Source organism: Eleutherodactylus coqui, chromosome 9 (assembly GCF_035609145.1).
Source record: "Eleutherodactylus coqui strain aEleCoq1 chromosome 9, aEleCoq1.hap1, whole genome shotgun sequence".
NCBI lineage: Eukaryota > Metazoa > Chordata > Amphibia > Anura > Eleutherodactylidae > Eleutherodactylus > Eleutherodactylus coqui.
Window position 1 is genome coordinate 159,371,057 of NC_089845.1, and position 27,306 is coordinate 159,398,362.

Sequence of the window (27,306 nt, forward strand, 5' to 3'; positions counted from 1 at the left end):
TGGGGTTAGTCGGGTTGGGCTCCACAAGGTACTTTGTAATCTGTAAGTTACTTTTCCTTCTGTGGATACTGATTTTTTTTTTTATTCTTGCATTGGTCATATTTTTGACGCAGGGTTTTGTTTCTTTTTGTGCTTTTTTTTTTTCCCAGTTAGTAATTTTATTTATTTTTTTAATTCCCACAGATGAGGAGGAAAATGGCCCTGGTTGTACATGGGTACCTCTAAAAACAATAGAAATGGCTGTATCAAACGATCCCGATATGTCTGATCATCCTGTGATCATTCAGACCTCTGCTTCCTCTCCGTCTCCTCCATCCTCTCCTCAGAACCAGATGAAATCCACCTACATGAGGAGGCTTTCTGCAGTGAATCCGCACCTCCATAGGAATCACGAAATCTCAGATTTTGAAAAACAATTGATGGAGAGTCAGATGCAACAGAACACGCTTTTAACGTCTTGGTATCAGCAGCAAACATCCCTCATGGTCCAGCAAAACCTCATACTGGAGAACCTCGTAGAGCAAAGCCGACGCTTGGCCGACAACGTGGAGCTATTGAATCGGACCTTGGAAAAAATGGTGGACGGTAACCATTTACACAGGGAGACTGTTCATTTTGTGCAGGAACGTAAGCAAGGGCCTTCCGCTCGACCGCCCACTCGAGGAGTCGGCGGTAACGAGTCAGGCGGTCCATCGGGAGTGGAAGTGTACTCCGGTATGATCCTGAAAGTCGAAGAAGAAATGTAGTCTCGTTTTATTTCTATGGACACAAAGTTAACGACTTTAGAACAAATTTTGTATTCACGGACAATTGGACAATTAAAGTTTTTTTTGTTTTTTTTTCGCTAGATGGATAGCGGACTGATACTTTCCTGATACGTCGCATACATAGAGCCATTTTTGTAGGTTGTGAGATACATTGTTCATATTTTCTATCTGGATTTATCGGTTTGTGAGAAGATATTTTTAAATGTGTTCTTTTTATTCTAAGATAATATTTTTCTTACATAAATGTAAAAAGTCTTTAAAGCATAAAAAAAAAAATGACCCGTATTTATCCTGCTGAATGAGTAGTCCAACCGAGCGGAACGCATAATCATTTCTCAGTAGCTAATAAAGAGGATCGTGTCGGAATTGCACTACAAAGCAGCATTACGGAAGTGACGCCATTTCCTAGCAATACAGTATGACCTGCCTCGCGGAGGCGCACATATATGCAGAGATTCAGAGTTTGTTTTTTTTATTTTATATATATTTTTTTAGCATTGAAAAGAAAAAAAAAAACCTTTAGCCGACTATTTTAAATTTTTTTTTTTCATCCACGCTTAGGCTACCTTGGCAATCCTTGTTTTTGGATTGGGTGGATTGTACCCCTGTTTGAGTCCATATCCCATTCTGGTGCTGGAAGTTCAGTTTAGTATAATCGTGGGGTCTGGATTTTACATCTGGAACATGGACTCTTAAAGGAACAGTTGTTACAAAGGCACGAAAAACAAGTCCGCCATTTTTCCCCACTATCCTTTGTGACTGTAAGCCAGTCGACTGCTACAGGAGCCTTCCGACTCGTTGCGCTCTTCCTCCCGGCGCATTGCACTCTAGGCAATAGGAGACAGTGACTGTTAAGGCCCACCTCTTTGGCTAAGCCCCGCCCCTCATTTGCCTGCCAGTCAAAAAATGGAAGCAACTGGAAGGGAATTGACCCCTGTGTGTTCTGCATGGTATCTACTAGACTGTTTAACAAAACTCCTGCACGCTAACAAAGCGTAATGTTCTTGGTTTTTAGGTTTAGCGTTCCTTTAAACACGGGTATAAAAGTCCTTTTACACCAATAGATCTATTCTCCATCACTAGCGCCGATCAAGATTGGCGCTCTTTAACAGGCCTTTGCACTGGCTGACTTAGAATGTTTGGTGGACGGACGATCGTACGTATGATTTATCGTCTTGTCTTAGTTTCATCAGCATCGGCAGCACATCTCCCCTTCACGTGGGGGGGTGTGCTGTTGACAACGATGATTACACCACAATCAGCTGATGAACGAGCATTGACTGATTCATCCACTGATCGGGCGCAGCTTCACACAGTCCAGTCATTGGGCAAATGAACATTCCTACTATGCGAACGTTCTTGCCCGATCACGGGGATGTGTAGAAGGCCCTTAAAAGGAACCTGTCAGCATCTTTGAGCCCCATAAGATATCTTATGGGGCTCAGAGCTTAGAACGGGGGGTCCCTACTAATGGGGTCCCCATTCCATCATTGCACCTCCGAGCAAATTAGCACATGCGCAGCGTGATCCTTTTTAGAAAGCTGTGTTTCCATACGCGCGCCTCATTGATCTCTCTGTATGGGGGAGCACATGGCCTTCTGCAGAGTCACACTATGTACGCTCGGGGGCGGAAAGCTGGAACAGGGGACCCCTGAGAGTATGAGATCCCCTGTTGCCTTACCTTCAAGCCCCATAGCATAGTTTACAGGGCTCAAAGGCGCTGACTGGTTCCCTCTAACGTGCTCATGTGAATGAGGCCTTACCCCTGTTTTCTATGTATAGAAGGCTCGGAACAGAAGTGATGATCTGTTTTATAATATGGACAATGGGCATCACAATATTAATAAGGGTGTAGTTTTTTTTCGTTATTTTTTTTATTTAGGGAGGGGGGAGGTGTTATATATTTACCTACCTGACAACATATACAGCACAGTGTTGTGTGTGCAGCAAGTTAAATGATCACCAATTTAAGACTTACAGGGGTTGCACAGTTTAGAAAATCCATTATTTACCCTATTGAGAAATTTTGAGTCCTCCCCACCCACCTGTCCTGTCCCAGGTTACACTATTATGATCTGTAATGCTTCATTTTCCCTGTGGGGGCACTGCAGGGAAACTGAACACTTACCTGCCGGGTTTCCCCACACCAGAGTTGAATGCTGGGGGTCCCAGAAGGAGGACCACTTGTGTCTAATTATCAAGGGACCCTTCTAATAAGGGATTGTCCAAATGTCAGACCCCCTTAGGCATACTGCAAGGCGCTGAACTAGAAAGACAGGCAATAAATCTGAATTTTTTGTAATGATTGCTCTATTTAATGTAAAGTATTTTTCTCTGGTAGTTTAGACCATTAAAGAGGTTCATCCAAGCTATTAATCCCCGGTCACCTCCTCCTCCTCCTCCTCTTCTTCAGTTTTGTCTTCATTTGATCATGCTGGAAGATCTCTCCTGTTATTATCCCTTTATGTATTGTTTTATGTTTTGAATATTCATTATATTTTTGAATGTTACTTAGTTGATCGGTGCGAACTGTATTCTTGTGGGCGGTCGTAGCACCTGTTACAATGCCATGTCATTCGGAAAAATGCAGTATTGGTGATTTGTTGTGACAGAACAAAAGGTTTTTGGATGGAGGAAGACTTGCATGTTGAGATACAGCAAAGTACAGCTGCAACAGTGTTACTTAAAGGGGTTTCTGGTCCCTCTTCAACTGATGGCCCATCCTCTCAATGTAGGTGATCAGTAGCTTATGGTCCCCGTCCATCAGCTCATCCAGGCCACTGTCATCAGTGGTCAGCGGAGGAAGTGGAACGCCTGCTTCCCTCCCATTGGAAGCCATTCCACTTCTTGCTGCCGTTACTGGCAGGATCAGACATCCGGTTTTGTCTGTAATAGGAGCAAAAAGTGGAATAGCAGCACGGCGCTTCCATTGATTTCAGTGGGAGGGAAGCAGGCGTTCCCCTTCCTCCCCTGTCCACTGATGACAACCTCTGGTATTCTGCACTGGACAGCAGACCAGACGATCATCTGGTGGACTGGAATTCCAAGAGGCGGACCCCTGTACATCAGCTACTGATCACCTACCCAGAGGATAGGTCATCAGTTGATGAGCACCTAGAAGACCCCTTTAAGAGCACAGTAGTACATTGCAGTTATCATGGTGTTCTGTTAGCGATTGCTACTTTTGTACCAACACCCTCCATAGTTCCAGGCTGCCTCAATAACTTGGTGACTGTTCATAAGTACCGACCAAAACTGTAAAGATAGGCCAATATATTGAAAAGGCTACTCTAGTCTTAATAGTGGGCATCACTTTCTATTGACATTTATGAGTTTGGGTGGGGGCTAATGTTCTTGGGGAGAGAATCACAAGGGTGTAGGGAGTCTTATAGGCCATGCAATGCTCCCTGGAAAAAAGCTATGCAAGTGGGTGGAATAACGCCTCCACAGTGCCGCCTATTAGCAGGTAGCTACCCTTTGAGTCAGTAGTTGCTTTTATTAAAGCGGGGTTGTCCGGTAACTAGGCAACCACTTTAAAAAGCCAACTAAAGAATACTCCTCTGTGACCACCGGAATCTGGCGCTGCAGCCCGCTGTGGTCCCAGTGATTGTTGTGACAGATGGTATCCCAGGAAATCAGGTGACCATTGCAGCCAATGGGAGGCCACAGCATCATGTTCCTGAACTCCAGGATTTGAGCGCTCATGCCAGGAGAACGATAGGCGAGGCTGCAGCCTCCCATTGGCTGCGGCGCTGGATCCCGGTGGCTGTGGGGGGGATAAGTAATCTTCTGTTTATTGTATTAATGCCGGCAGTGCCATTGAAGCGGACTGTCTCGTAACCGGACAACCCTTTTGAGAGGACTTGTTCTATCCTTGGATCAATGGGGTGACTTACAGCTTTGTAGCTGACCCCCCGAGTATTCTCCTATACTGACCTCCATTGATTCTGGGGCTGTGAACCTTAGGCCGCTTTCACGTGGGCTACAATTCACACGATTTCCGGCGATGCGTCAGCGCTACGAAACGCATGCTTTCCAATGGTTTCCTTCACGTTAGCGATGTTTTTACTCATGCGATGTTGCAATAGAAAAAAAATTGCGGCCTGTCCTATCTTTCTGCAACGCGCTATTTTTTATCTCCCATGTTACCCTATGACGCCTCCGTGTTTATCGCATCACAAGGTGAATTATCGTGCAATGCGATATATTTTTAACATTAAACTCCTATTCACTTTTTTGTGATACAATTGCGGGCAGCAGCGATTTTTTCGAAAGAAGCATTTTTCAGTGCAGAGGAACTGAGGGGAGTACAGACCAAAGAATACTACTGGAGTCAGTGGGGCCGCGGCTGCAAAGCTTATGCAGTTACCCCCCTTAGGCCGCTTTCACACGGGCGACAAAATTGCACAATTTTCTCACAACGAGACAGCGCTACAAATCTTATGTATGTGAAGCCCATGCTTTCCTGTGGGTTCCTTCACATTAGTGATGTTTTGTAGGCTGCTTCATTGCAAGAAAAAAAAAATCGCGACTTGCTATGTTTTGTAGCCCATGTTTCCCTATGGAGTCTTCCTTTGTGTTGCATCAGGTGCGATGCAACTTTTACAGTAGGAAATCCTACTGTTTGTCCCTAAAATAAGTCCTGGCTACATAAAAAAAAAAACATTACATCACCTAACCGGCGCTGTCCGCTCCGCCGCACTTCTACCCCGCAGGTCACCGGTACGTGTCTAAAGTCTTCAGCCAGCGCCTCCTGGTCAAGGGTTTCAAAAACCCCACCTCCAGGAAGCGCTGGCTCTGATTGGCTGAGCGGCGCCACTCGAGAACCAATCAACGCACCGCTCGATGAACCAATTAGAGACATTCAATGCGATGGCTGTGATTGGCTCATCAAGTGCTGCAGTGATTGGCTGAGCCGCGGTGTTCGAGAACCAATCAGAGCCAGCGTTTCCTGAAGGCGGGGTTTTTTAAACCCCTTGACTAGGAAGCGCTGGCTAAAGTCTTCAAGCAAGTGTCGGGAACCTACGGAGGAGAAGTGCGGCGGATCGGACAGCGCCTGTTAGGTGATGTATTGTTTCTTGGTTTCTTTTTAATGCAGCCAAAACTTGATTTTGGGCTATGGTATATTTCAACCCCGGCAAAAGAGCGCTATAAAATCCCACATGGCACAGAGCACAGCCGCAATATCGCTGCCGCCCGTGTGTCAGGGGCCTCACTGGAGGACACAGGTTGTGACGAAGAACATCACCAGCCGTGTTGTAAGGCCTATGAAAAAGCTCAAGAATTGACTAATAATGTAGCTACTTTCCAATAGGTGGCGCTGTGGAGGATCACACCATCACTCATTCGCATGGTATTGGGATTTACCAATACGGTTGTGACTTTCCCAACTTTATAAAACTCGTTTATGGTTCCTGTATATAAAATGTTTTTATTATTATTTTCTCCATTTTTGTGTGTTTTCATAGTATTTCTTTTCTTGCCCTAGTATTTAATCTTGTGTTACAACATTTACATATCCATGTTCATCTCTCCCATGATGCACTGGTGCACTGCATTTCTTTTTCTGTTAATAAATACTTTTGGGGGATTTTACATTATTGGGAGAGTGATCTTTGTTTCTTTTAGGTTGTTTTGGGGGATTTCTTTTGTTTTTGAAAAATTAAGAACAAATTAAAAAAAAAAAAAATGTTTTTACTTTTTTATTTGAATAAAAAGTGCATTGTACGGCGTGTTGGGACCGGCAGTGTCGCTTCCTAGTGCTTTAAATGGCTTTTTCTGTTTGTTTTTTTTTTACTGGCTTCCTTTTATGTCTGCTAAAGGTGAACTTGATGATATACTGCATGACGAGGTGTGCGGTCCGCCTGAACCCCCCCACCTCCATCCTTATCGGTTATAAGGGGCTTTAGATATTTAGTAACATGGAGATAAAGCTTCTCTGATTTCGGCATTAGTCTATCTCCCAGGATATGTACAGAAAGTCACTGCGAATAGATACACTATACTAACCTTGTACCATAAACCACTATGTAAGTATGTAGCCGTTTCACTGTATAGATGAGACAGGTGGCATATTATTAATAAACCATTTAAAATCTACCTGGCCTTGGATGCTGTGTGTGTAAGCTTTGTCTACAGGGCCGCAGGGCGACGCGTCAGTAGGGGAGTCACTGGACCAGTTCTAGAATGTTTAGGCCCAAGATTCTGTGCTGATTTGTTCTTCATGCCCGGAGGTCTGTTCTTGTCCGGCTGCGTTCACACGTGGCGTTTTTTAATCCGGATTTTGAAAACCGCAACAAAAAATGCCATATGTGAACGCAGCCTTAGCGCTCATGTTTTCACAGCGTATTATGTGTGTGTGGTGCGGCTACATGATACGTGGTGAGTGGAGTCAATGGGCATTCACTGATCCATGCACACCGGCGTGTAGACACTGCGTATCGATACGCAGAGAAATAGATGGCAGCACGCTCTATTTCTCTATGTGTACCGCGCAGCGTGAGCCCTATACATTGGTATAGCCAGCGTATGACACGCTGTCCATAGCAATAGGTTACGTATGGGCGGTGGTGTCATACGTATCCCCGCTCTGAAAGAAAAAGCGTCACACTGCGCATAAGATACGTAGGTATGCGCAGAGCACTCACAGCCACACGTGGTCTCTGCCGGCAGAGCTGCTGTTTACAAAATCGGTTAGCCACTGCGGGCAGACACGCAGTATTCTACCACCACGTTCATGTAACAATGCTGGCTGGACAATAAAAAGCAGCACCTGTAGCCATTCCTCAGTGCAGACAGGGTCTCCGAATACTTGGAATATCTGCAAGATTTACAGTAGAGCCGAAGAGTGTAGCAACCAAACCATCACATGGATAGGAGACATACATCAACACCGTAGTAAATACTAATGCAAACTAGGGACTCGCCATTAGATGACCCGACCATGATGACTGGAACAGATGGTATGCTGCTGAAATAACCAGAGAACTCCTCTACCTAATGCTTGCTGTCCCTGACGCTGACCTTAACACCAGACACCACTGTCCCTAAGTAGTCCTCATTTATCCCTTGTGACCCTGTCTAAAATCTTGTCAGAGCCAGAGGGCAGTAGCACCTACACAAGAAGCCAAGCAAGCCATGCTAAATAATGAACCAAACCGAAAATGAGCAGATCAAACCAGAGATTAAGAAATAAAGACCTGAACTAGACAACCATAGGAACAAGACTGCATAGAACGAGGTATGGTTTTGTTGGCCTGCTCCGTCCACCCGCTTGCTTTGTGTTAAAGTGAACCTCTGGTCCTACACAAACAAAGATGGCTGCAGCGGTTCTCCGACTACCGGATGAGCTCTGTGCATTAGTCTGCAGCGGTAGTCTACAGCGCTGCATGCTGCTTTGCTTGCCCAGTGCTGCTCACGAGATCTATAGATATATAAATATATATAAAAATTAGTCTTCCCACCATGTAGCTATAGTGATACAGCGGCACAAGAGGAACCATCGTGTCCTAATGTCAGCGAAGCCAGTTGCCTACTATACCTGTGCAGCCGAGGCCCGGCTGATACTGCTGCTCTTTACTCCCTACTCCACCCCATCTCTGCTCTCTGCATTCTGGCCCCGCTGCTCACTGTCAATCGGCGACATCGCAGTGAACGATGCGGATCGCCCACTTGACACATTTACAGCACCAGTTGGGGGGCAAGTAGAGCGAAAAGAGCGGTGATGCTGTGAGCCGGGCCACGCCTATAAAGCTATGCAGCTAGCCCCGCTCCTATGAGGACATGACGGGTCCTCCAAGTACCCCACCCCTTACCATCAATGATGGCACAAGTTATTCTTCCCAATTAGCCCACACACACATCGTGCAAGGAGGAGTTCAAGCAAGATGGTTGCAAATGTAAAACGGATCATAGTTACAGTAGCAACAACCCAACATGCCCATAGTAGCCAGGTTGGCACACAGTGGGCACCACCTATCTCTGCGGCAAACACCGCATTGAACTGGTTTAAATGGGTGAGCAGACTGCTATAAATCACACAAACATGACCAATACACTAATATATAAAGGCAGCAGTGATCGGTCTCATTCCCAGGCTAGTAATATCAGGAATGCCCATGTACACAAGGCCCGTCTGACCTCCTCAGGTAAGTATGTGGTAAGTAGAAAAATAGCACAATGCAACTGCGTAACGGTAGCAACGCACCGTGTTGGAATGACCCAACAGCCATTATATATGGATGGATAGATATATAATTTATTTTTTAATTTATTTTTTAGAGGACCGACAATCATTAAAGGGTTTGCCTTACAACAGCCCATAACTGAAATGCAGCCTTGGCCCTGTCCCGAAGTCTAAGGCCATGGAGGATACGCATATGCACCTCTTCTTTCATTCGAGCTCGCTGTCCCCAGCAGTCCCATTGAAGTGCAATGGGGGGGGGGGGGGAGCTGACAGCAGCCCCTGCCTAGTACTAAAGTCCTGGTTTCTATGTTCCACGCTCCGAGCATATTCTGAGTGCAATGATGAATCCACCTATACACCCCATAAATGTTCATGTAGGGCAAAGTAGGAGAAGAGTTGAATTACTGCAGTCCTTTACTTTATCCCTGCTGGGAGAGGGAAAGATAGAGAATGAGAGAAATACAGATAATACAACTCGAATGCAGAAACAAGACATCAGCTCACCAAAACCTATCTACAGATTGGCAGGATAAAGCATGCGCACGCCTGACGAAGCGAAACACCACAGGATGAGGCCTTATTCAGACAACCGTATACACGCTGGTATTTACGAGGCATTGGATTCCATTATATTCACATTGCGCTGGTAAAGAGCCCTCTTTCACACGACCGTATGCATTTTTATGTTCGCCCGTACGCGCCGTAAAATCACATGAATGAAGAATTGCTTTGATCGAGTCCCAAACTTTAGCCGCGTATTTTCTGCCATTCACACGGGTGGCTGCGGCGTATGACAAAAATAATACAATCGCAGAAAACCATTTATCGCGGTAAAATGCTTGGAATGACCAATAATGCCTAAATAGAGGCGGCAGTCTTCTATTCCCAGCGTTGTACTCTGAGTAACTCCCTCCCCTTCCCTTTTTTCCCCCCCACTTCCATTGATGTCTATGGGAGCTTCCTTCGTATCTCAGCAAAAGATAGGGCCAGACCAATCCTCGGACGCGGCGTATAAAACTGTTGTGTATGCGCTATTGTTCCTGCTGTGAACTCTGAATCAATACATTGGAACCCGACGCTTAAGAGTCAAGAAAGTTGCCAGCTAATCCGGACACGTTTCTGGCTCGCCAATGTGCTCTGAGGCCGGCTCCACACAGGCCACAAAATCGTGAGAATTTCACCCGCTGCGATAGTAAAAAAAGCAGAATATGAATCCAATGGTCTCCTCCCCATCTGCAATGTTTTCACTGATGTGATGTTGAGAAGATAAAAAAATCATGGCCGCTCCATCTTTCTGCGATGTGCGATTTTTTTTTTTTTTTTATCTCCCATGTGTTCCTATGGAGGATTCTTTTTATTCGCATCACAACGCTACAAACGCACGCTGCAATGCAATTTTAACATTACAAAGTCCCATTGACTTTTGTGATAAAAATTGTGCGATTTTCTCATACGATTTTCTCGCGGGCGGCAGCGATGTGATGCGAGATTATTCTACCCAAAAAGCATCGCTGACGTTCACAAATCGCAGTGAATAAAGATGCGATTTTCTTGCGGCAAATCACCTATGTGGAGCCAGGCTTCGTTATAGCCTCGTAATTGGCTTTGACTATGGATGCATTGATATGGCAGAAACACCTCTGCAAAGGTTTTTTTTTCCCCAGATGCCAAAATATAGTTTTGTCTAACGTGTTTATAACCCCTTAAGGACCAAGCATGGTAAATATACAGCGCTTGGTCCTGGGCTTTAATCCCGGCCAATATAAAAAATATGGCATTAAAGCTTCTGCAATCAAGCAGCAGGAAGGGAGAAGTGTTTTTGACCGGGTACATAGCACTCAATAAGCGCTTAGTACTATGTGACCACCATGTGCCCCCTGTTGCAATAGAGCTGCAGGGTCCTAGTACACCCAGATCAGCTCTGCCAGTCACTACAGCGGGATGTTTTACCCTGTTTTACTCTGCGCCGGACAGATCTGTTACACGCCGGTCCCAAATAGCGCTGAATAGACCCCTTTTACTGCAACAGGATCCCCCCCCCCCCCCACTTACGCCCAGCTTCCCAGCATTCTTTCAAATGAAATAGTGCAGCATGCTGCATTACCTCATCCAAAATTTTATGTTGGGTCTGTCTCAGAGCCCCCAGCATCCGTGTCAACATGTCCTAAGCCGGACAGGGAACATCAAGATGCTTGTGTGTCAGTAGAGGGAGCTTGTTAGTTAATAAGGTCTGGTGATTACAGCAGCATCAGCACTAATTCCTCAATGTATAAGAGAGTACTGATGAAGAAGGAGGGGCAAGTGTAATGTCCCCTAGAAGGCTTGTAGAAATAGTGACTTCTCCATCGTATCTATACACGGGTGACATTGTAAGAACTCCCTGTTAGGAGGAAGAAGTAGTCTACAATACAAGTTACTAAGCTAAAGGGTCGGTTCACACCAAATAATATATATATAACGACGTCAGAGCTCGCTCAGGCAGAGGCATCGATGGCTCATTCAAATCATTCACATTCGCCGTGTAAGTGAGAACGACTGAATGAGGGCTGTTAAAACCGAACGATAAGTGAACGAGCCGACAACTGAATGATGATCTGTTACCGCCCGGGGTTCCGTCGTCGGCCACATTTACACTCAACGATTATTGGTCACTTTAGCTCATTTGAGCAATTTTTGCGAACGATTATCGCTCCATCTAAAAGGGTCTTTAAAGGGAAAGTCTCAGCAAAGGTCTTGTAGTGAGGATCTAGGAGCACCAGGAACGCTGAGATATGGTTACAAAACCCCTAACCCCATCCTCCCCGCCGACACTTATATCACGCCACACCTATAGCATGGCCTACCGCTAGAATGTCTGGTATCACTTAGGATTCTACTGATATAATGGATGACGTTTGTTTTTCTTCGATCCGCGTCTTAGTTTGATAATTGATGGTTTGGTAAATTATATCGGGAGAGAAGAGAATTCCATGATGAAGTATTAAAACTGCCCAACGGTTTTGTGGCAAGGGGTGTATTACCTGCACTTGTTTTCTTTGCTGACCCTCCAATTTGCTGGTTTCAAGCACTTTTTTTTAGGCTGGCCAAGATGTCTTTAGCAATTTTCTAACTACCCAATACACACTGTGCACTGCTCTCTGATTGGCCAGTGCTGATCACATGAGCAGCTCTGGCCACTCAGAGAGCAGGTACAGTGCACTGGTAGTCTAACGCTACGTCTGCACTGTGGGGAGTAGGTATTCTTGGATGGATGAATACATGAGTCGGAACCGCTGGATCATAGGGATGTTGAAGAACGGTAACAGTGGGTAATACACCCTTCGCCCCTCACGTCCCGCGTCAGATTTTTGTCCTGAAACTGGAGGGTTACTTTAAGTGAATTGATGCTGCATATGGGAAATACAAGGTTATTCATTCAGGACAAATTAATTTCAGCACTAAACTTTTAGCTAAAACGGACATAGAAAAGGCCTCGTTTTATTAGTAACTGTGCTAATCAGCGCCAAGCAGCTGCTGCTAAGCCATGTACGAGGAGGACATATGTCATTGGGGACTTCTGAAAGAATTTCAACAACACACATTTAAAAGGGTTTCTTGAGTGTAAAGAAATATTGCCAGTGCAGAGATAATGAGTTAAAGGGACTCTGTCGCCAGATTTGTGAAGTTTGCCCCGGAGCTGAGCTCTGAGTCGCGGCGTGGGACCGTGCCACTTCTCCATGCTCGCAGCACACAAACTGACAGCTCTCTCTTCTTTTGTACATAGAGAAGGGCAGCAGTCAAAGCTTATGAACCTGGTAGCAGAATCCCTTCAAAACAAACCTACACTCGCCTTTAAATATGCCCACCCACTGTTCTTTGGTGCAGCACCGCTGCTTTGGTCCCATCGTGGAAGCTGCTATAGCAGTCATGTGCCACTCATCCAACTATTCGCCTCGCTGGTCATGTGCCATCAAGTCCAAATGGCTGCAGAGACCAGTGATTGGATACATGGGCACATGAGTGATGAATGGCACATACAGGACCGCTGCAGTCTCTTCCGGGAATGGACCAGAGCAGCGGCGCTGCATCAGGGGGCAACAGAAACGTTATAGGTGTATTGTTTCTTTTAACTCATTACCTCCCTATTTTTTCTTAAGGCCCTTTTACGCGGCACAGTTATCATGCAAATCGCTTATTAGATCAGGCAGTTTGCATAATTGTGAGATGTAAACGTGTCCAGCTAAAGAATGATGAGCGATAAGTCGTTAGATTATCAGGTCTTTCATGCAGATCCAAAAATTGTTGGCCTGCCGCTGCATCGCTCCGTCTGAACAGGCAGCCGTTCATCTATGTAAAACTGCCTGTTTACTGTTAATGGAGGCCGGCGACCATAATGATCCCCGTCCCGTACCGCCCCCATCTACTGAGCCATCACTGCTGGGACGCTATCACTCAGAGCCCAAGGGGCTGTACGCTCAGAGAACCCCTTTTAGGGTCCGCTCATGCATTGTGGAAATGCTGCGGTTTTGTTGTGTAATTTCCGCAGCGGATCTGCAGCAAAAGCACATTTTAGGCTGGGTTCACACAGGGCGGATTTGCCGCGTTTTTTTCCGTTGCGGTTTTGCCGCAAAACCGGCAAAACCGCTTCAAAGGTTAATTTGGGCTTGCGGATTTTCTTGCGAAAAATCCGCAAGCGTTTTTTTTTCCGCTGCGTTTTTTATTTTTTGCTGCGGATTTTGCTGCGTCCATAGGGGTCTATGGACAAAAAAGTGCTGCGGAAAAGACAGAAGAATGGACATGCTGCATCTTTGAAAACTGCGCCGCAGTTGCATTTCCGCACTGCGGCTGTGCGGAAAAAATCCGCCCTGTGAGAACAGCTTTTTTGCAAAACTCATTTGTGCTGCATTGCACTGCAAATGCAGCGGTTTTGCCGCAGTGCGGATATGCAACGGCAAACCGCGGCAGAACCGTAGAAAATCCACTCTGTGTGAACCCAGCCTTAGAGTTACAGAAGAAAACTCAGAAGGTTTCTTTAGCCTCTATATCTGAATAGGATTGGCTTTCATTTCCTTCACTTTGAGGCTGGGTTCACACTCGACTGAAATCCCATTAAAATCTTGTGGAATGACCTCACGGAAATCCCGAGAGATATCCACGGGACAAATGCAGCTTCAACACCCGCGCCCTTTCACCACAGATTTTGAAGTGGCTTCGCCGCCTGTGTTCCGCTGCGGCTGTCTCCCCCCATAGAGAGGCCGCCGCTGAAGCGGGGAAAGAATTGACAAGCCGCGTCTTTGAATTCCGCACGGCATGTCAATTTCGGCGCAGCTTGGCCGCAGTGTGTGGATGAGATTTTTGCAAATCTCATCCGCTTTGCTGGCTAATCCCGGTTTAAAGCCGCGGGTGGAATGTCCGTGCAGAAGGTCCGCACGGATATTTGCGGCAATTACGCCCAGTGTGAACCCAGCCTAATAGTGACACTTCTGCTGCGTTTTTTCTGCAGCGTCTCTACTGGGGAGAATCCACAGAGTTTCAGCAACGGGGAACGCACCCTTAGGGTGCATTCCCACGAACGTATATCGGCTCAGTTTTCACGCCGAGCCGATATACGTTGTCCTCGTGTGCAGGGGGGGAGGATGGAAGAGCCAGGAGCAGGAACTGAGCTCCCGCCCCCTCTCTGCCTCCTCTCCCCCCTTCTGCACTATTTGCAATGAAAGGAGGTAGGGCGGGGGCCGTGCTAAGTTCCGAGAATTAGCCCCGCCCCGCCCCGCCTCGCCTCTCCCCATTGCAAATAGTGGAGAGGGGCGGAGAGGAGGCAGAGAGGGGGCGGTAGCTCAGTTCCTGCTCCTGGCTCTTCCATCCTCCCACCCACCTGCACACGAGGACAACGTATATCGGCTCGGCGTGAAAAGCGAGCCGATATACGTTCGTGGGAACGCAGCCTTAGGCAGATTTTATTGTAGATCTATAGCAGATTTCAACACTTAAGTCTAATTTAATTGAAAAGATAAAACACTGCCGGATGGAGGAGGATGATCTTCTGGCCAGGCGGACCTAAGGGGCGGAGATTGCTCCCAGTCTACATCCGCTGGGTGCCAACAGTGCAGGCTGGTGGACGGCACAGGCCACATGTAGCTCAGACCACCCATGGTGGTTCCATGGGGATCTTCACCCATTATAACCAAAGTTTAGAGGTTTCCACCACCCTTGCATATGTCTTATTATACATAAACTATGTATTTATGTTGTGTAACTTTTTATCTTTTTTGTTGCGGTATTTTCTTCTTTACCCAATCCCCCTCGTTTTACGTCTTATTCTGCGCTTCAGATATTGGATTGTCTTAAACCCATTTCCCAGGATTTTCTATGTTTGTACTTTTAGAGCGTTTTTAGAGGCCTCCGGCCACAACACATATTTCCCTGACAGATCCGTGTTGCCCTCGTCAGTGTATATATATCTACCACTGTGGGCTACGGAAGCAAAGGGCAAGAGGTCAAGTCGTGTAAGCAATCGATGATATACCACAATGCCTGGTCCCAAGCTCATAACAGCGGCTGACTAGTGGAACGGCATCTCAATCATCGTGATGTTAAAGCCACAGACGGCCTCTCTTACCCCTTGCTGGGGATGTGGAAGTCATTTTTATTTTGCTCTTGTGTTAAAATGAAATATTTCCCAACAACCCCCCCCCCCCCCCCTGCCCCCCCACCCCCCCCATTTCTATATTTTACAGGTTTTAGGGTGATTCTATTTGAGGTTAACAATGCATTGAAGTCATTAGTCTTTTCCAAGCATTGCTCCGTAGCATTGACAATTGCCACAGCTGTACAGTTTGCCCAGGGACAACTGTAGACCGATCACAGCCGCTGCAATTGATTGGCCTAGACTTGTGAAATCTGTGCCAGTTCCACGTCGTCAATTGCCACAGCCTTGTACTCATTACTCCATAATGACAAGGTGACAACAAAATGGGAGAGATTTTTATAAATTAAAGAAAAATGAAAAAGTAACATTTTGCATTGACAGAAGTATTCACACCCTGTACTTAGTATTTAGGTAAAGCAACTTTGGCAGTGATTCCAGCCTCCAGTCATCTTGGGGATGATGCACAAGGTTTGCACACCTGGTTTGGGGAATTTTCAGCCCTCTTTCAGGTTGGATGGGGCCGTCTGTGGACAGCCATTGTCAGGTCTCTCCATAGATGTCCCATTGGGTTCAGGGCTCTGACTGGACCACTCAAGGACGCTCACATAGTTGCCCCTAAGCCCCTCCTGTGTTGTCTTGTCTGTGTGTATAGCGTCGTCTTGTTGGAAGATGACCCTTCTGCCCAGTCTGAGTTCCCTTGTGCTCTGGATCAGGTTTTCATTATCTCTGTTCCTTGCTCCATTCAGCTTTCCATCAACCCTGACCGGTTTCCCTGTCCCCATGCTTGATGCTACCACCGCCAGGCTTGGTGTTGGGCCGGTGATAAGCGCCTGGTTTCTTCCAGAATTAACGTTTAGAATTTAGGCCAGAAAGTTCCATCTTGGTGTCATCAGACCAGAGAATCTCGTTTCTCGCAGTCTGAGAGCTGGTTACTCCAGGCGGCTTTCATGTGTCTTGCTGAAGAAGCTTCTATCTGGCTCCTCCTCCATAAAATCCAGACTGGTGGAGGCTGCAGTGATGGTTGACCTTCTGGAAGTGTTTCTCATCTACACACAGGATGTTTGGAGCTCAGCCCGACTGACCGTTGTGCTCTTGGCCACCTCTCTTACCAAGGTCCTTCTCCTCAGTTTGGCGGGTCGGCGGCTCTAGGAAGAGTCCTGGTTGTTCCAAACCTCTTCCATGTAAAAATTCTGGAGGCCGCTGGGCTCTAGGGGAAATTTCAGGGCAGCAGAAATGTTCTCCAGATCTGTGTCTCCACACAATCCTGTCTCTGAGCGCTACAGGCAGTTCTGTCCTCCTCATGGCTTGGTTTTGGCTCTGATATGCATTGTGAGCGGTGAGACCTTATATAGACAGGAGTGTCTTTTATGTCCAGTCAACTGAATTTCCCACAGGTGACTCCAATCAAGGTGTAGAAACATCTCAGAGATGATCAAGAGAAATGGGAGACCCCCAGAGCTACATTTCAGGTGTCATACCAAAGGGTGTGAATACTTATGTCAATGCAAAATCTTATTATTCTGTTACATTCTGTTGTCACTTTGTCATTATGGGGTATTGAGCGCAGAATGATGGGGAAAAGATTGCATTTTTTAAATTTGTACAATCCACAACATAACAAGATGTAAAAATACGTGAAGGGGTCTGAAGACTTTCCAAACCGCCCGTAGACAAGGAGAATGGAGGGATGAAGGTCAATAAGCATCTTAATATAACTGTTTGTTATTTTCCAAAAAGTTTCTTCTTCAGTGAGATGCGGTAAAACAATGTAACCTTCTCTTTTCAGCCGCAGTGCTTTCCTGCTACGGCTACAAACAGCATAAATGGCACTTGCTTTCTGTGTCAGATTATCACGAGACGCTTGACTGAGTTTCTCTTTCGAGAGTCGAATGATGTTTTGCGGCTTCACAGAAGGTGTCCCCGGCTTCTTCTATAAAGGGATTTTTTTCCAGTTAAACAAATGGTGAACGTACACAAATAGACTCTTGTTCAATCTCCCACTACAATGGGCTTTATTAAAAATAATGGCATTGATCTGTCAGCAGGAGCTAAAAATTAAAAATGTGCCAAACCGGAAACTCAATAGATCGCCACCAGTTCAAAAATATATTTAATTTTTTTACGTGAATAATTTTTTATTACATTTTTCAAAAATAAAACATTTCACAGTAACCCCCCCCCCCCCTCCTAATATCACCTTTACTGCCTGCTGATCCCAATCTGCACAGAAATTGTATAGAAGGACTATAAGATCCCGGGGACATTCACATGCTCCACGTCTGATGTTGTGTACCGGATCCGGTGCAGTGAATGTCCTGTAGGGGGGCTTTATATCGGGGGAAACAGGACAAAAACTGAGAGCCAGGATGAGATCTCATCACCACACGATTAAAGAGAGAAAGGCAGAATTACCTGCGGCCGAGCACTTCTCTAGTCACAGACACAACATATGAGAGGTATCATACTTATAGGCAATTTACTTAAAAAGTCCCAACATCACAGAAGAATCTGGCAATATAACTTTACAACCATCTTTGATACTAACGGTATGAATATCGGAGTGGGGGGGGGGGGGGGGGGTTACACCAGTGGAGATTATGAGATATGAGAAACCCAGAGCAGAGGTAACAGGTTACCTGGTATTTACCCCAAATCAAAATTTACAGACTGTAAGCTTTCACATTCCTTGTCACTGGACTAATTATTTACTGTTATGCTCATCCCTCCCTGGTATTCATCTAAGTGCTATTAATCATAATATCTGGGCCCTCTCATGCGGTCTCTGGTATTTATCTAGTGCAAATTAAGTTCACCATGTCTGCACCCTCCCATGTGATCATGTATATACATGTAAATACGTCTTTAGATTTGTTCCATTATGCCTGAGGAAGAGCCCTGCGTAGGTCCGAAAGCTCGCTGTAACTTCATGTATTTTTGTTAGCCATTAAAAGTATCATATCTACAAGATTACTTGGTTTCTCTTACCGAGAACAGTCCAAATCTAGTAACCATAGTATTTTTTGTCTTCTTCGGTTCTTGTAGACTACCCCTCAGCAAGTCCAAAAGTGTAGATGGGACCGTAAGATATACTAAGAGGCACACATACCAAGCAATTGCATGTCACATATTGTATAGAAGTTTTCGATAACGATTCAAGTATCTTACCTGAATACGAGTATCGGGATATTGCAGAACAACATGACATTTAGGCCGCCTGCAGACGAGCGGGTCGGATCCGGCAGCGAGAAATCTCGCCGCGCGATCCGACCCCAGAGCCTGCAGGGACGAGCGCGTACTCACCCGCACCTGGCGGCCCCGGCTCTTTGATGTGCCGGCTGCCGCGCAGCCGGCGCATGCGCAGACCGGAGCCGGCGGCCAGGTGAGTGCGTGCCCCGCAGAAAATTAGAACATGCCGCGGTTTGTTTGCCGCGCGAGATTTCGCGCGGCCAAGCCGCGGCCGTCTGTATAGGAGTGCGTATTGTAATGCACTCCTATGCAGACTTTCAGCGGCGGAAATCCCGCGGGAAATCCCGCGGCGGGATTTCCGCTCGTCTGCAGGCGGCCTAAGAGTTCTGAACGATCTGCTTTATCATCAAGAGTTACAAATCTATAGGAAGTTGAGGCAGCAGGGATTCTTGGAAGGAGCCCGACCGGGAGTGTTCAGCCATCTTGCCCATAACTTTTCATACTTCCGCTCCACTTTTCTTTTAATATATTCTGCCTTTTTCTATGTGAGCGGCCAGTTCGCTTTCTTTAATGAACTCTCTGTATGTCGGAGAGGCCTCATCAAGCCGGTGTTGTGCAATTAATTTATGCGCTACTTATAACAGCATTCCTATTGCTATTTGTTCCGCTTCCTCCACAGGTAGATCAAACACATGCCCTAGGAGGCGAACTAGACGGTAATGTCCGAAGTCACTCGATGTGCAGTACTGATTATAGAGAGAATTTCATGCCCATATCTTTGTAATCGCCACATCATGTGTATTAATCCAGCAGTTTAAGGGCGCCTTCACACCGGCGATGAAATCGCACGACGCGAGAGTGAGTGAAAACGCAGAATTATGGAACCCATGCTTTTTAATGGTTTCCTTCACATTTGCGATGCTTTCACTCATGTGATGTTGCGAGGAAAAAAAATATTGCCGCATGCTCTTTCTGCCTTTTGCGTTTTTTTTAATCTCCCATGTTTCCCTATGAAGTCTCCTTTTTATTGCGTCGTAAAACACGAACTTGCGATTTCCGTGCGATGTATTTTTAGCATTAGAAAGTCTTATGGAATGTCACATTAAAAATAAACAAAAAAATGCAAAATTGCATGAAAAAAGCACATGAGAATCACAAGCGGCAGTGATGTTTTTGCGAGAAGAAGCAGCGCTGACGCTCAGAAAATGCAGGAAGAAAGTCACAATTTTGCCACAATTTTCATGCGGCGATATCGCGATCACCAGTATGAAGGAGCCCTAACTCTTACAACACAAACACAATGACGAGTTCTTCATTCCAATCTCATTAGAAAGGCAGGGGCCCGATAGAGTCTAGGAGTCAGATCTGGGACAGCCAAATAATTTAGGAATGATTTGTAACACTTCATTCAACTGTATTTCCTCTATGGACCGATGTCCCCCTCCCAGGTCTGTATATAACCATATTACTCAGGAACGTGTCCTGCTGTGGAGGTTACTGCTGGCCAGTAACTAGTAATAGTCATTCCAAGCCTGCAATTAGCGGGCATGAAGCAACTCAGCCTGCAATTGTGCAAATGACTTTATCTCCGATCTACCAAATACCCCTACTCCTCCAGGAATCAAAATCTTCGTGTTTTTGCAACCCTGAGAGCCAAGAAGTCTCCCACGGCAGGGTAAATGGTGTACAATGTTTAATGTCCATGACATCTCTGACTTTCCACCAAACTTTATGCATAAAGGTGCATTTACACCACAAAGATCATCGCTGAAAAGATGGCTTTTGAGGGATCATTTTGCAGAAACTACTACTTGGTACTAATGCCTATTAGTACCAATTAGTAGCATGTGATCACCTGGAGCTGTATGCAGAGAACAGACCACCCACTGTTCGCTGATTACATTCCTTTTGATCTGCCTGCAGGGGCTCACAGCTGAGAACAGCTGAGACAATGCAATCAGCTGTTATCAGCTCTCCCCAGGCAGAGCACAGTGTGTGGTCCTTCTTATCAGCTATTCTGCCAAATGATGGATTTCAGGCAGAACTGAAATTCATCGTTTGGCAGAACAGTGAAAGATGGGCACATTTACACCCAACGATTACCACTCAAAAGATGGCTTTTGAGCGATAACGTTGTATCTAAATGGGCCTTAAGGGTCAAGAAAGGGAGATACTTAGAATTACATTTAAATTTATGGACTTCTAGAGCCTCAAATAAATATATAGTTCCCAAAACAGACTTCAGTACTTCGGAACTAGCTTCAGCTACTCCCTGCGTCTCCCACACCCGAAAATGTGTTGCATTTGGGAAGCTAATTGATAGGCCTGGGATTAGGTAAAACCAGCCCTCCTTCATCTTTTGCAAAGGTTTCCAGTTTAATATGGACATTTTTTTTTTCCGTACTAAATCTCTGATAACCCACCGACTGTGTAAAAGAACTGTTGTGGCATCCAGAGGGGGGCAGTATGCAGTAAATATAATATCTGTGACTTCATATCATTTTGACTAAATTCACTTTGCCTATAACTGATAGCCGTGGCCTTTAAGCATTATTATGAGCAATGATGCATTGCAGTACAGTAGTACTGCAGTGCATTATCATAGCGATCACAGCTTTTCTGGTTAAAGTCTCTTACATGAACTTTCTAGAAAGTTGTGTTGCTTCTTCCAGGTCTTTCAACCTGAATGTTTGTAACCTGTATTGCCAATTTGAGATAAAATAAATTTAAAAAACTCTTTTTTACGCACTTTCCCCTGTATGTATAATTTTTTTTTAAACCCACATATTTGGTATAATCATATCTGTAATGACCTGTACAATAAATTGTACCCACTATTTATCCTACACTGCGAAAAACATAAAAAACGTAGGAAAAATGCTTATTTTGTTCATTTTGCCTCTAAGAAAAACACAATAAATGTGATCGAGAAAGTGATCAGCTCATCACACAAAAAAACAAGCCCTCACAGAGCTCCGTCCACCGAAAAATAAAAAAGTTTTTTTTGTGCAAAAGTAGCTAAAAAGAAAAATAATGCTGGTATCATCGTAACTGCACCGACCCACAGAAAAAACATAGCATGCTATTTATGTTGCATCATTAACGCCGTAAAAAAAACAAAAACAATGTCAGAATTTATGCGTTTTTTATCTCTGCCCTCCGCAAAAAAGTAATAACAATACATTATATGTACCCAAGAATGGTGCCAACAAAAACTACAGTCACTGATGTTGATGGAAAATTAAAAAAAGTTATGTTTTTTTGAAAAGTGGAGATGAAAATCCCCAAAGAATTGTCATGTGCTACAAAATAAGCCGTGTCATTAAGGGGTTAATGTCCGTTGTTAATAGTGATATGGGCCTATAAGAATCAGCCACCAGGGGGTCTTTTCCAGGTTTAGGTAGAACAATAATCACGGCTTCTTTCATAGATGCTGGGAGTTCTTGCCTGTTAATTGCTTCCTCAATCACGGCCAACGATTCGGGAGCGTGATCTCCCTGGGCTTTTTATATAGTTCTACTGGAAGGCCATCCTCGTCGTTGGGCATAGACTCTGTTGCCTCTTGCAATCCCTCCAGAGCTATAGGCACGTCCAAGTAGTCCACCTGCTCGTTAGTTCAGCAAGATACGGGAATACCCGGCAAAGACTGACGGATCTGTTCCACATCAAACTGAACCCTGAAGGAGTACGGAGAAGTGCAGAATGAAAGCAAAGCCTGCCCAATAGTTGTAGTACAAGTATCAACTTCTGCAGAAGAATGTATCAACCCAGTAGAACCCCTCTGAGCCCTGGCAAGCACAGCCAGCATGTGTCCCGTACGCTCCCCCTCCCCAAAAAGAGTTGTTTGATGAACCCTCTTCTGTTAGCAGCTGTTTCCAAATCAAATTGCACCAAAGCCTCCTGAGTGTCCTTCCAGTTATTCCGTGCCTCGGGGGTTCCAGTACGTATGTATCCTGTTTCCGTCTCCAGTAATCTAATCTGACGTTCCTGGCCAAGATGTCGCTGCGCCCTCTTAGTACCAGTAATATTCTGAATAAGTAGGCATCCCCCTGTGTGCACATATTAGTGGACCCATAACTTAGAGCTATAAATTCCTCTAACGGACCAGTAAGGTTTGCCACTTCAATAGTATTCAGCCAGAAGGCATTCAGTGTCCAGGGCTTGTGGCGCAGGCTGTTGGCAGTAACATAGCTAAGTCCCACTGGCACAGGCCTATGATCTGATACAGAGCGAGGTAATAGGGTAACCGATGACATGGTAAACCATTACCCACTACTAAATCTATTCAAGAAGACGAATCATAGAATGGTGGAGTTGGAAGGGACCGCCAGAGTCATCGGGTCTAACCCCCTGCTCAGTGCAGGATCCCTGAGGAATCCGACTCTGACCGCTGCCGGCAACCATGTTTACCCGATTTATTTTGTATTGCGGACGACCACGATGGGTCGCCGTCGGTCAAGCACAGTTTTTTAAGTCTTTGCCTTTCCCGCACCATCGCTAGGCGATGACACAGGAACACACGGCCTATCCGTAATGGAAGCCGTCCATGGGGAGTCCGCTAAAACAGAGCATGCTGTGATTTTGTTTCTGCTTGCAGAAATCGCTGTCCACTCATGTGAGCACGATGTGGAATACAGTGGATCACCCACGCGGGTCACGATTGCAGATTCCGCAATTTAAATCCAGTCGTGTGCTACTAGTCTATGTCTTTTTTAAAGTGGAGTGCCCAGAACTGGACCCCGTATTCCAGGTGAGGTCTGACTAAGGAAGAGTAGAGGGGATAATGACCTCATGTGATCTAGACTCTATGCTTCTCTTAATACATCCCAGGATTGGGTTTAGTTTTGTTTGCTGCTGCATCAAAAGAATAATAAAAATCATTCTTATTAGCACTTTCAAGTAATTTATTATAAAGGCCCATTTAGACACAACGATTATCGCTCGAAAGATGTCTATTGAGCGATAATCGTTGTGTCATTTACAGCTGTATCCCGCTATGAATCCCTGATAAGGCTCATTGTTAAAGCACGCTGAAAGACAACGATGAGCGATGCTTTAATTAAAACTGTCCGATGTCAGTGAGTTACACACAACGATTATACCTCAAAAGACGGCTTTGAGCGATAATTGTTGTTTCTAAATGGGCCTTTATTATTATTTAGTATTTGGCTGGGTACTCATTTTACCGACCTCGGAAGGATAGAAGGCCTTGAGTCGGCTACCTGAACACGCGGGGCTTGAACGCACAACCTTCAGGTAATGACCGAGAGCTTAGGACTGCATTTCTTAGGACACAAAATCAATGGTTGAAAATGCTGGACGGCTTGAAATATGACATACCTTGTAACAGACCCCCCAGACCTCGTATATTCCGGGAAATAGTCTTTATTCATTAGCTATAATCGAGGAACAGAATATGGTTGTCACAGCAGCATACATTTATATAACAGGCAGGCAGATATCCGTGGAATTTGGGGGGATGGCCAGATAAATACACCAATGCACAATTTTACACGTGACAGAGTACACCTTCCAGGAGCATTCATGGAGACGAGGGGAGGGAACAGACCCATTGGACTGCCCACAGGTTGGGGCACCAGTCCTCTGTAAACCGTGCTCAACCCGGGAATCTTGATGCATAGTGGAACTCCAATCAGCAAATCAGTTGGCAAGATACCATCATGGCCAATTACGTTGATCCTGGGCTAGAGAACAGGGTTGATGTAGAGGCCCATTAGGACCAGCGTTGTGTGCTCAGCTGACTTAATTGTCTCCCACATTGTAATCCAGCCACCTAGCGCCACTAAGAGTACGGCCCCATGTAGCGGTCAGTGTGCAGCTGCCATGCAGCCAAGAACACCATCTGTGATACAGGTGCATGCAGCTTGCTAATGAACTAAGTGTTTGCTAGCCGTAGGTTGGTAATGCCCATGCAGTTTGCCTAAAACTGTGCAGCCACTAACAATGAACACGTACACTGCCCTACCAAAAGTAATTGGACCCCTGAGAAAGAATCACAAGTAGTATTTATTTCTCTATGTTAATCCTTAGTGGGGCTCCTTTGGCCCTAATGACATCAGATACTCTCTGTGGCATACTTTCTACTAATGTCTGATACACTTCAGCTGGTATTTCCCTCCATTCATCCTGTAAACGTCTTGAGATTTCTCAAAGAAGATGGATGTTGTTCATATTTCCTGACCAGACGTTCCAGTTTGCCCCAGAGATGTTCAGTGGGGTTTAGCTGAGGACTCTGCAGTCAGTTTAGTCGTGGAACATCCATATAATCAAACCAACATAAAACAGCATGGGATGTGTGACAAGGTATGTTGACTTGTTGGAAGTATGGCCGACCATTCCCAGAGTATTGCCACATTGCCGGTAGCACATTATTGTGTAGAATGTCAGGGTCACCTCCGTGTTCATGGTTCTTGTCACCTCAACCTACGGACCGAATCTGACCTCCTGTGCCTCGCAAGACACCCCAGACCATAACAGAACCTCCGCCGTACTTACCTGTTGGCACAAGAAAGTGTTCCCCAGGATCATCCACACCCGGGTACGCCCATCCGATAGAAAGATGGAGTAGCACACTTCATCACTCCATAAAACGTTCTTCCATTGCTCAACTGTCCAATGATGATGCCCTGTGCGCCATTGTAGACGGACCGATGCATTACGTTTCATGATGGACGGCTGGTGTGCAGCGACATAACCCATATATCCAATGGTGTGCAGTTCCATCACAAACTATGGTGACCCCTCCAAGGGTCTCATCTTATGTAATGTGGATTAGGACACGTGACACACTAACAACACACGATCCATCCTACTGATCGGGGGTCTAATTACTCCTGGTGGGCTAGTGTATAATATACATAATGGAAGGCTGCAATGTATGCCGCTGTATAGCGAGACGTCACCGATTGACTTCCACTCTAACGAATAAACGTATATGGAACATTATGTTTTTCCTTTTCTGCCATTTCCCTCTGTAGAAGCGGCAGACTGCACACTATGGCGGTGCAAGGCGTGTGTAATTCTTCTTTCTGGGCAGACCTGTAAAAAGGGTTAATCTCGTCTCCTCGGCTTCCTCTGTCTCCTATGTACCTTCCACAAAATCCATTATTAGCCTGATGCAAAGCTAAACAGTCCTGAGGCGATACCTGAATCAATGTGTGCACTGCAGAAATTAAATGAGGAGCTCGAAGTCTAGAGGGGGTGTTAAAGAATACCGCGGGTTGGCGTCGAGCGGGCCGAGTAGTTTCATTACTTACAATTACAGCACAGATTAATAAAATGACAAGGGATATTTATACTGCAGTAGGACATGAGGAGGTAGGTTCCCTCTGATGTGGGTGATACACGGCCGTCAGCTTCATACATGTCTGGTATCTGATGACGCTCCGAACTCCTCGTCTCAATCTGTATTTTATGTTTATTACATACTAGAAAACTACAACCCTTATAATATGCCGTACTGCAGTATATCTGGGCATCAGAGAGGGAGGTCTCCCATCAGGACCCCCTGTATGTGCTGATCCGAAGGAGCCGTGCCCACCCTGACGGGCCATACGTGTCCGTGCGTTACACTGACAGCCCTTCATGTGACGAGGCGCCATGAAATATTTCCCTTACAGAGAATGTAGGCCTACACATGACTTCCTTGATGAAAACAGTTGATTGTCGGCCCGAAGTTGGAACCGCGGTCATTACTTGATTATTGTAATTCCAGCTTCTCTCACCCCCAACTGGTTTAAATTACAAAAGAGGTTGTCCTTGTGAGACTGCTGCCTTAAAGAAACATTATGTCCTGAAGACCATTTTCATCTGCTGGGATTATAAATGCTGGATCTGCAATCACCGGTACACACCTGACGGCAAACACTCATCATAGATTAAGTGTTGTGTCCTTGGCAGACAAAAAGTACATCAAAAGTTGTACAAAATTACTCCTCCTGTACTGCTCCTGAGTTACATCCTGTATTATACCCCAGAGCTGCACTCACTATTCTGTTGGTGGAGTCACTGTGTACATACATTACTTATCCTGTACTGATCCTGAGTTACATCCTGCATTATACTCCAGAGCTGCACTCACTATTCTGCTGGTGGAGTCACTGTATACATACATTACTTATACTGTACTGATCCTGAGTTACATCCTGTATTATACCCCAGAGCTGCACTCACTATTCTGCTGGTGGAGTCACTGTGTACATACATTACTTGTCCTGTACTGATCCTGAGTTACATCCTGTATTATACCCCAGAGCTGCACTCACTATTCTGCTGGTGGAGTCAGTGTGTACATACATTACTTGTCCTGTACTGATCCTGAGTTACATCCTGTATTATACCCCAGAGCTGCACTCACTATTCTGCTGGTGGAGTCACTGTGTACATACATTACTTATCCTGTACTGATCCTGAGTTACATCCTGTATTATACCCCAGAGCTGCACTCACTATTCTGCTGGTGCAGTCACTGTGTACATTCATTACTTATCCTGTACTGATCCTGAGTTACATCCTGTATTAAA

At 45.5% G+C, this 27,306-nt stretch overlaps 1 protein-coding gene across 2 annotated transcripts in view; it reads left to right on the forward strand.

The window, feature by feature from the left end:
• The window catches only part of TSNARE1 (t-SNARE domain containing 1), a 278,259-nt gene that overhangs the window by 167,408 nt on the left and 83,545 nt on the right, over positions 1-27,306 (forward strand). The window contains exon 13 of one of the 2 annotated variants that reach the window (XM_066578728.1): positions 184-6,866. The exons of the other annotated variant lie outside the window; for it this stretch is intronic. Coding sequence (XP_066434825.1) covers positions 184-746 — 563 coding nt within the window. The 3' untranslated portion in view covers positions 747-6,866. Of the gene's footprint in view, positions 1-183; positions 6,867-27,306 lie in introns of those variants that run through there. 2 annotated transcript variants of the gene reach the window in all.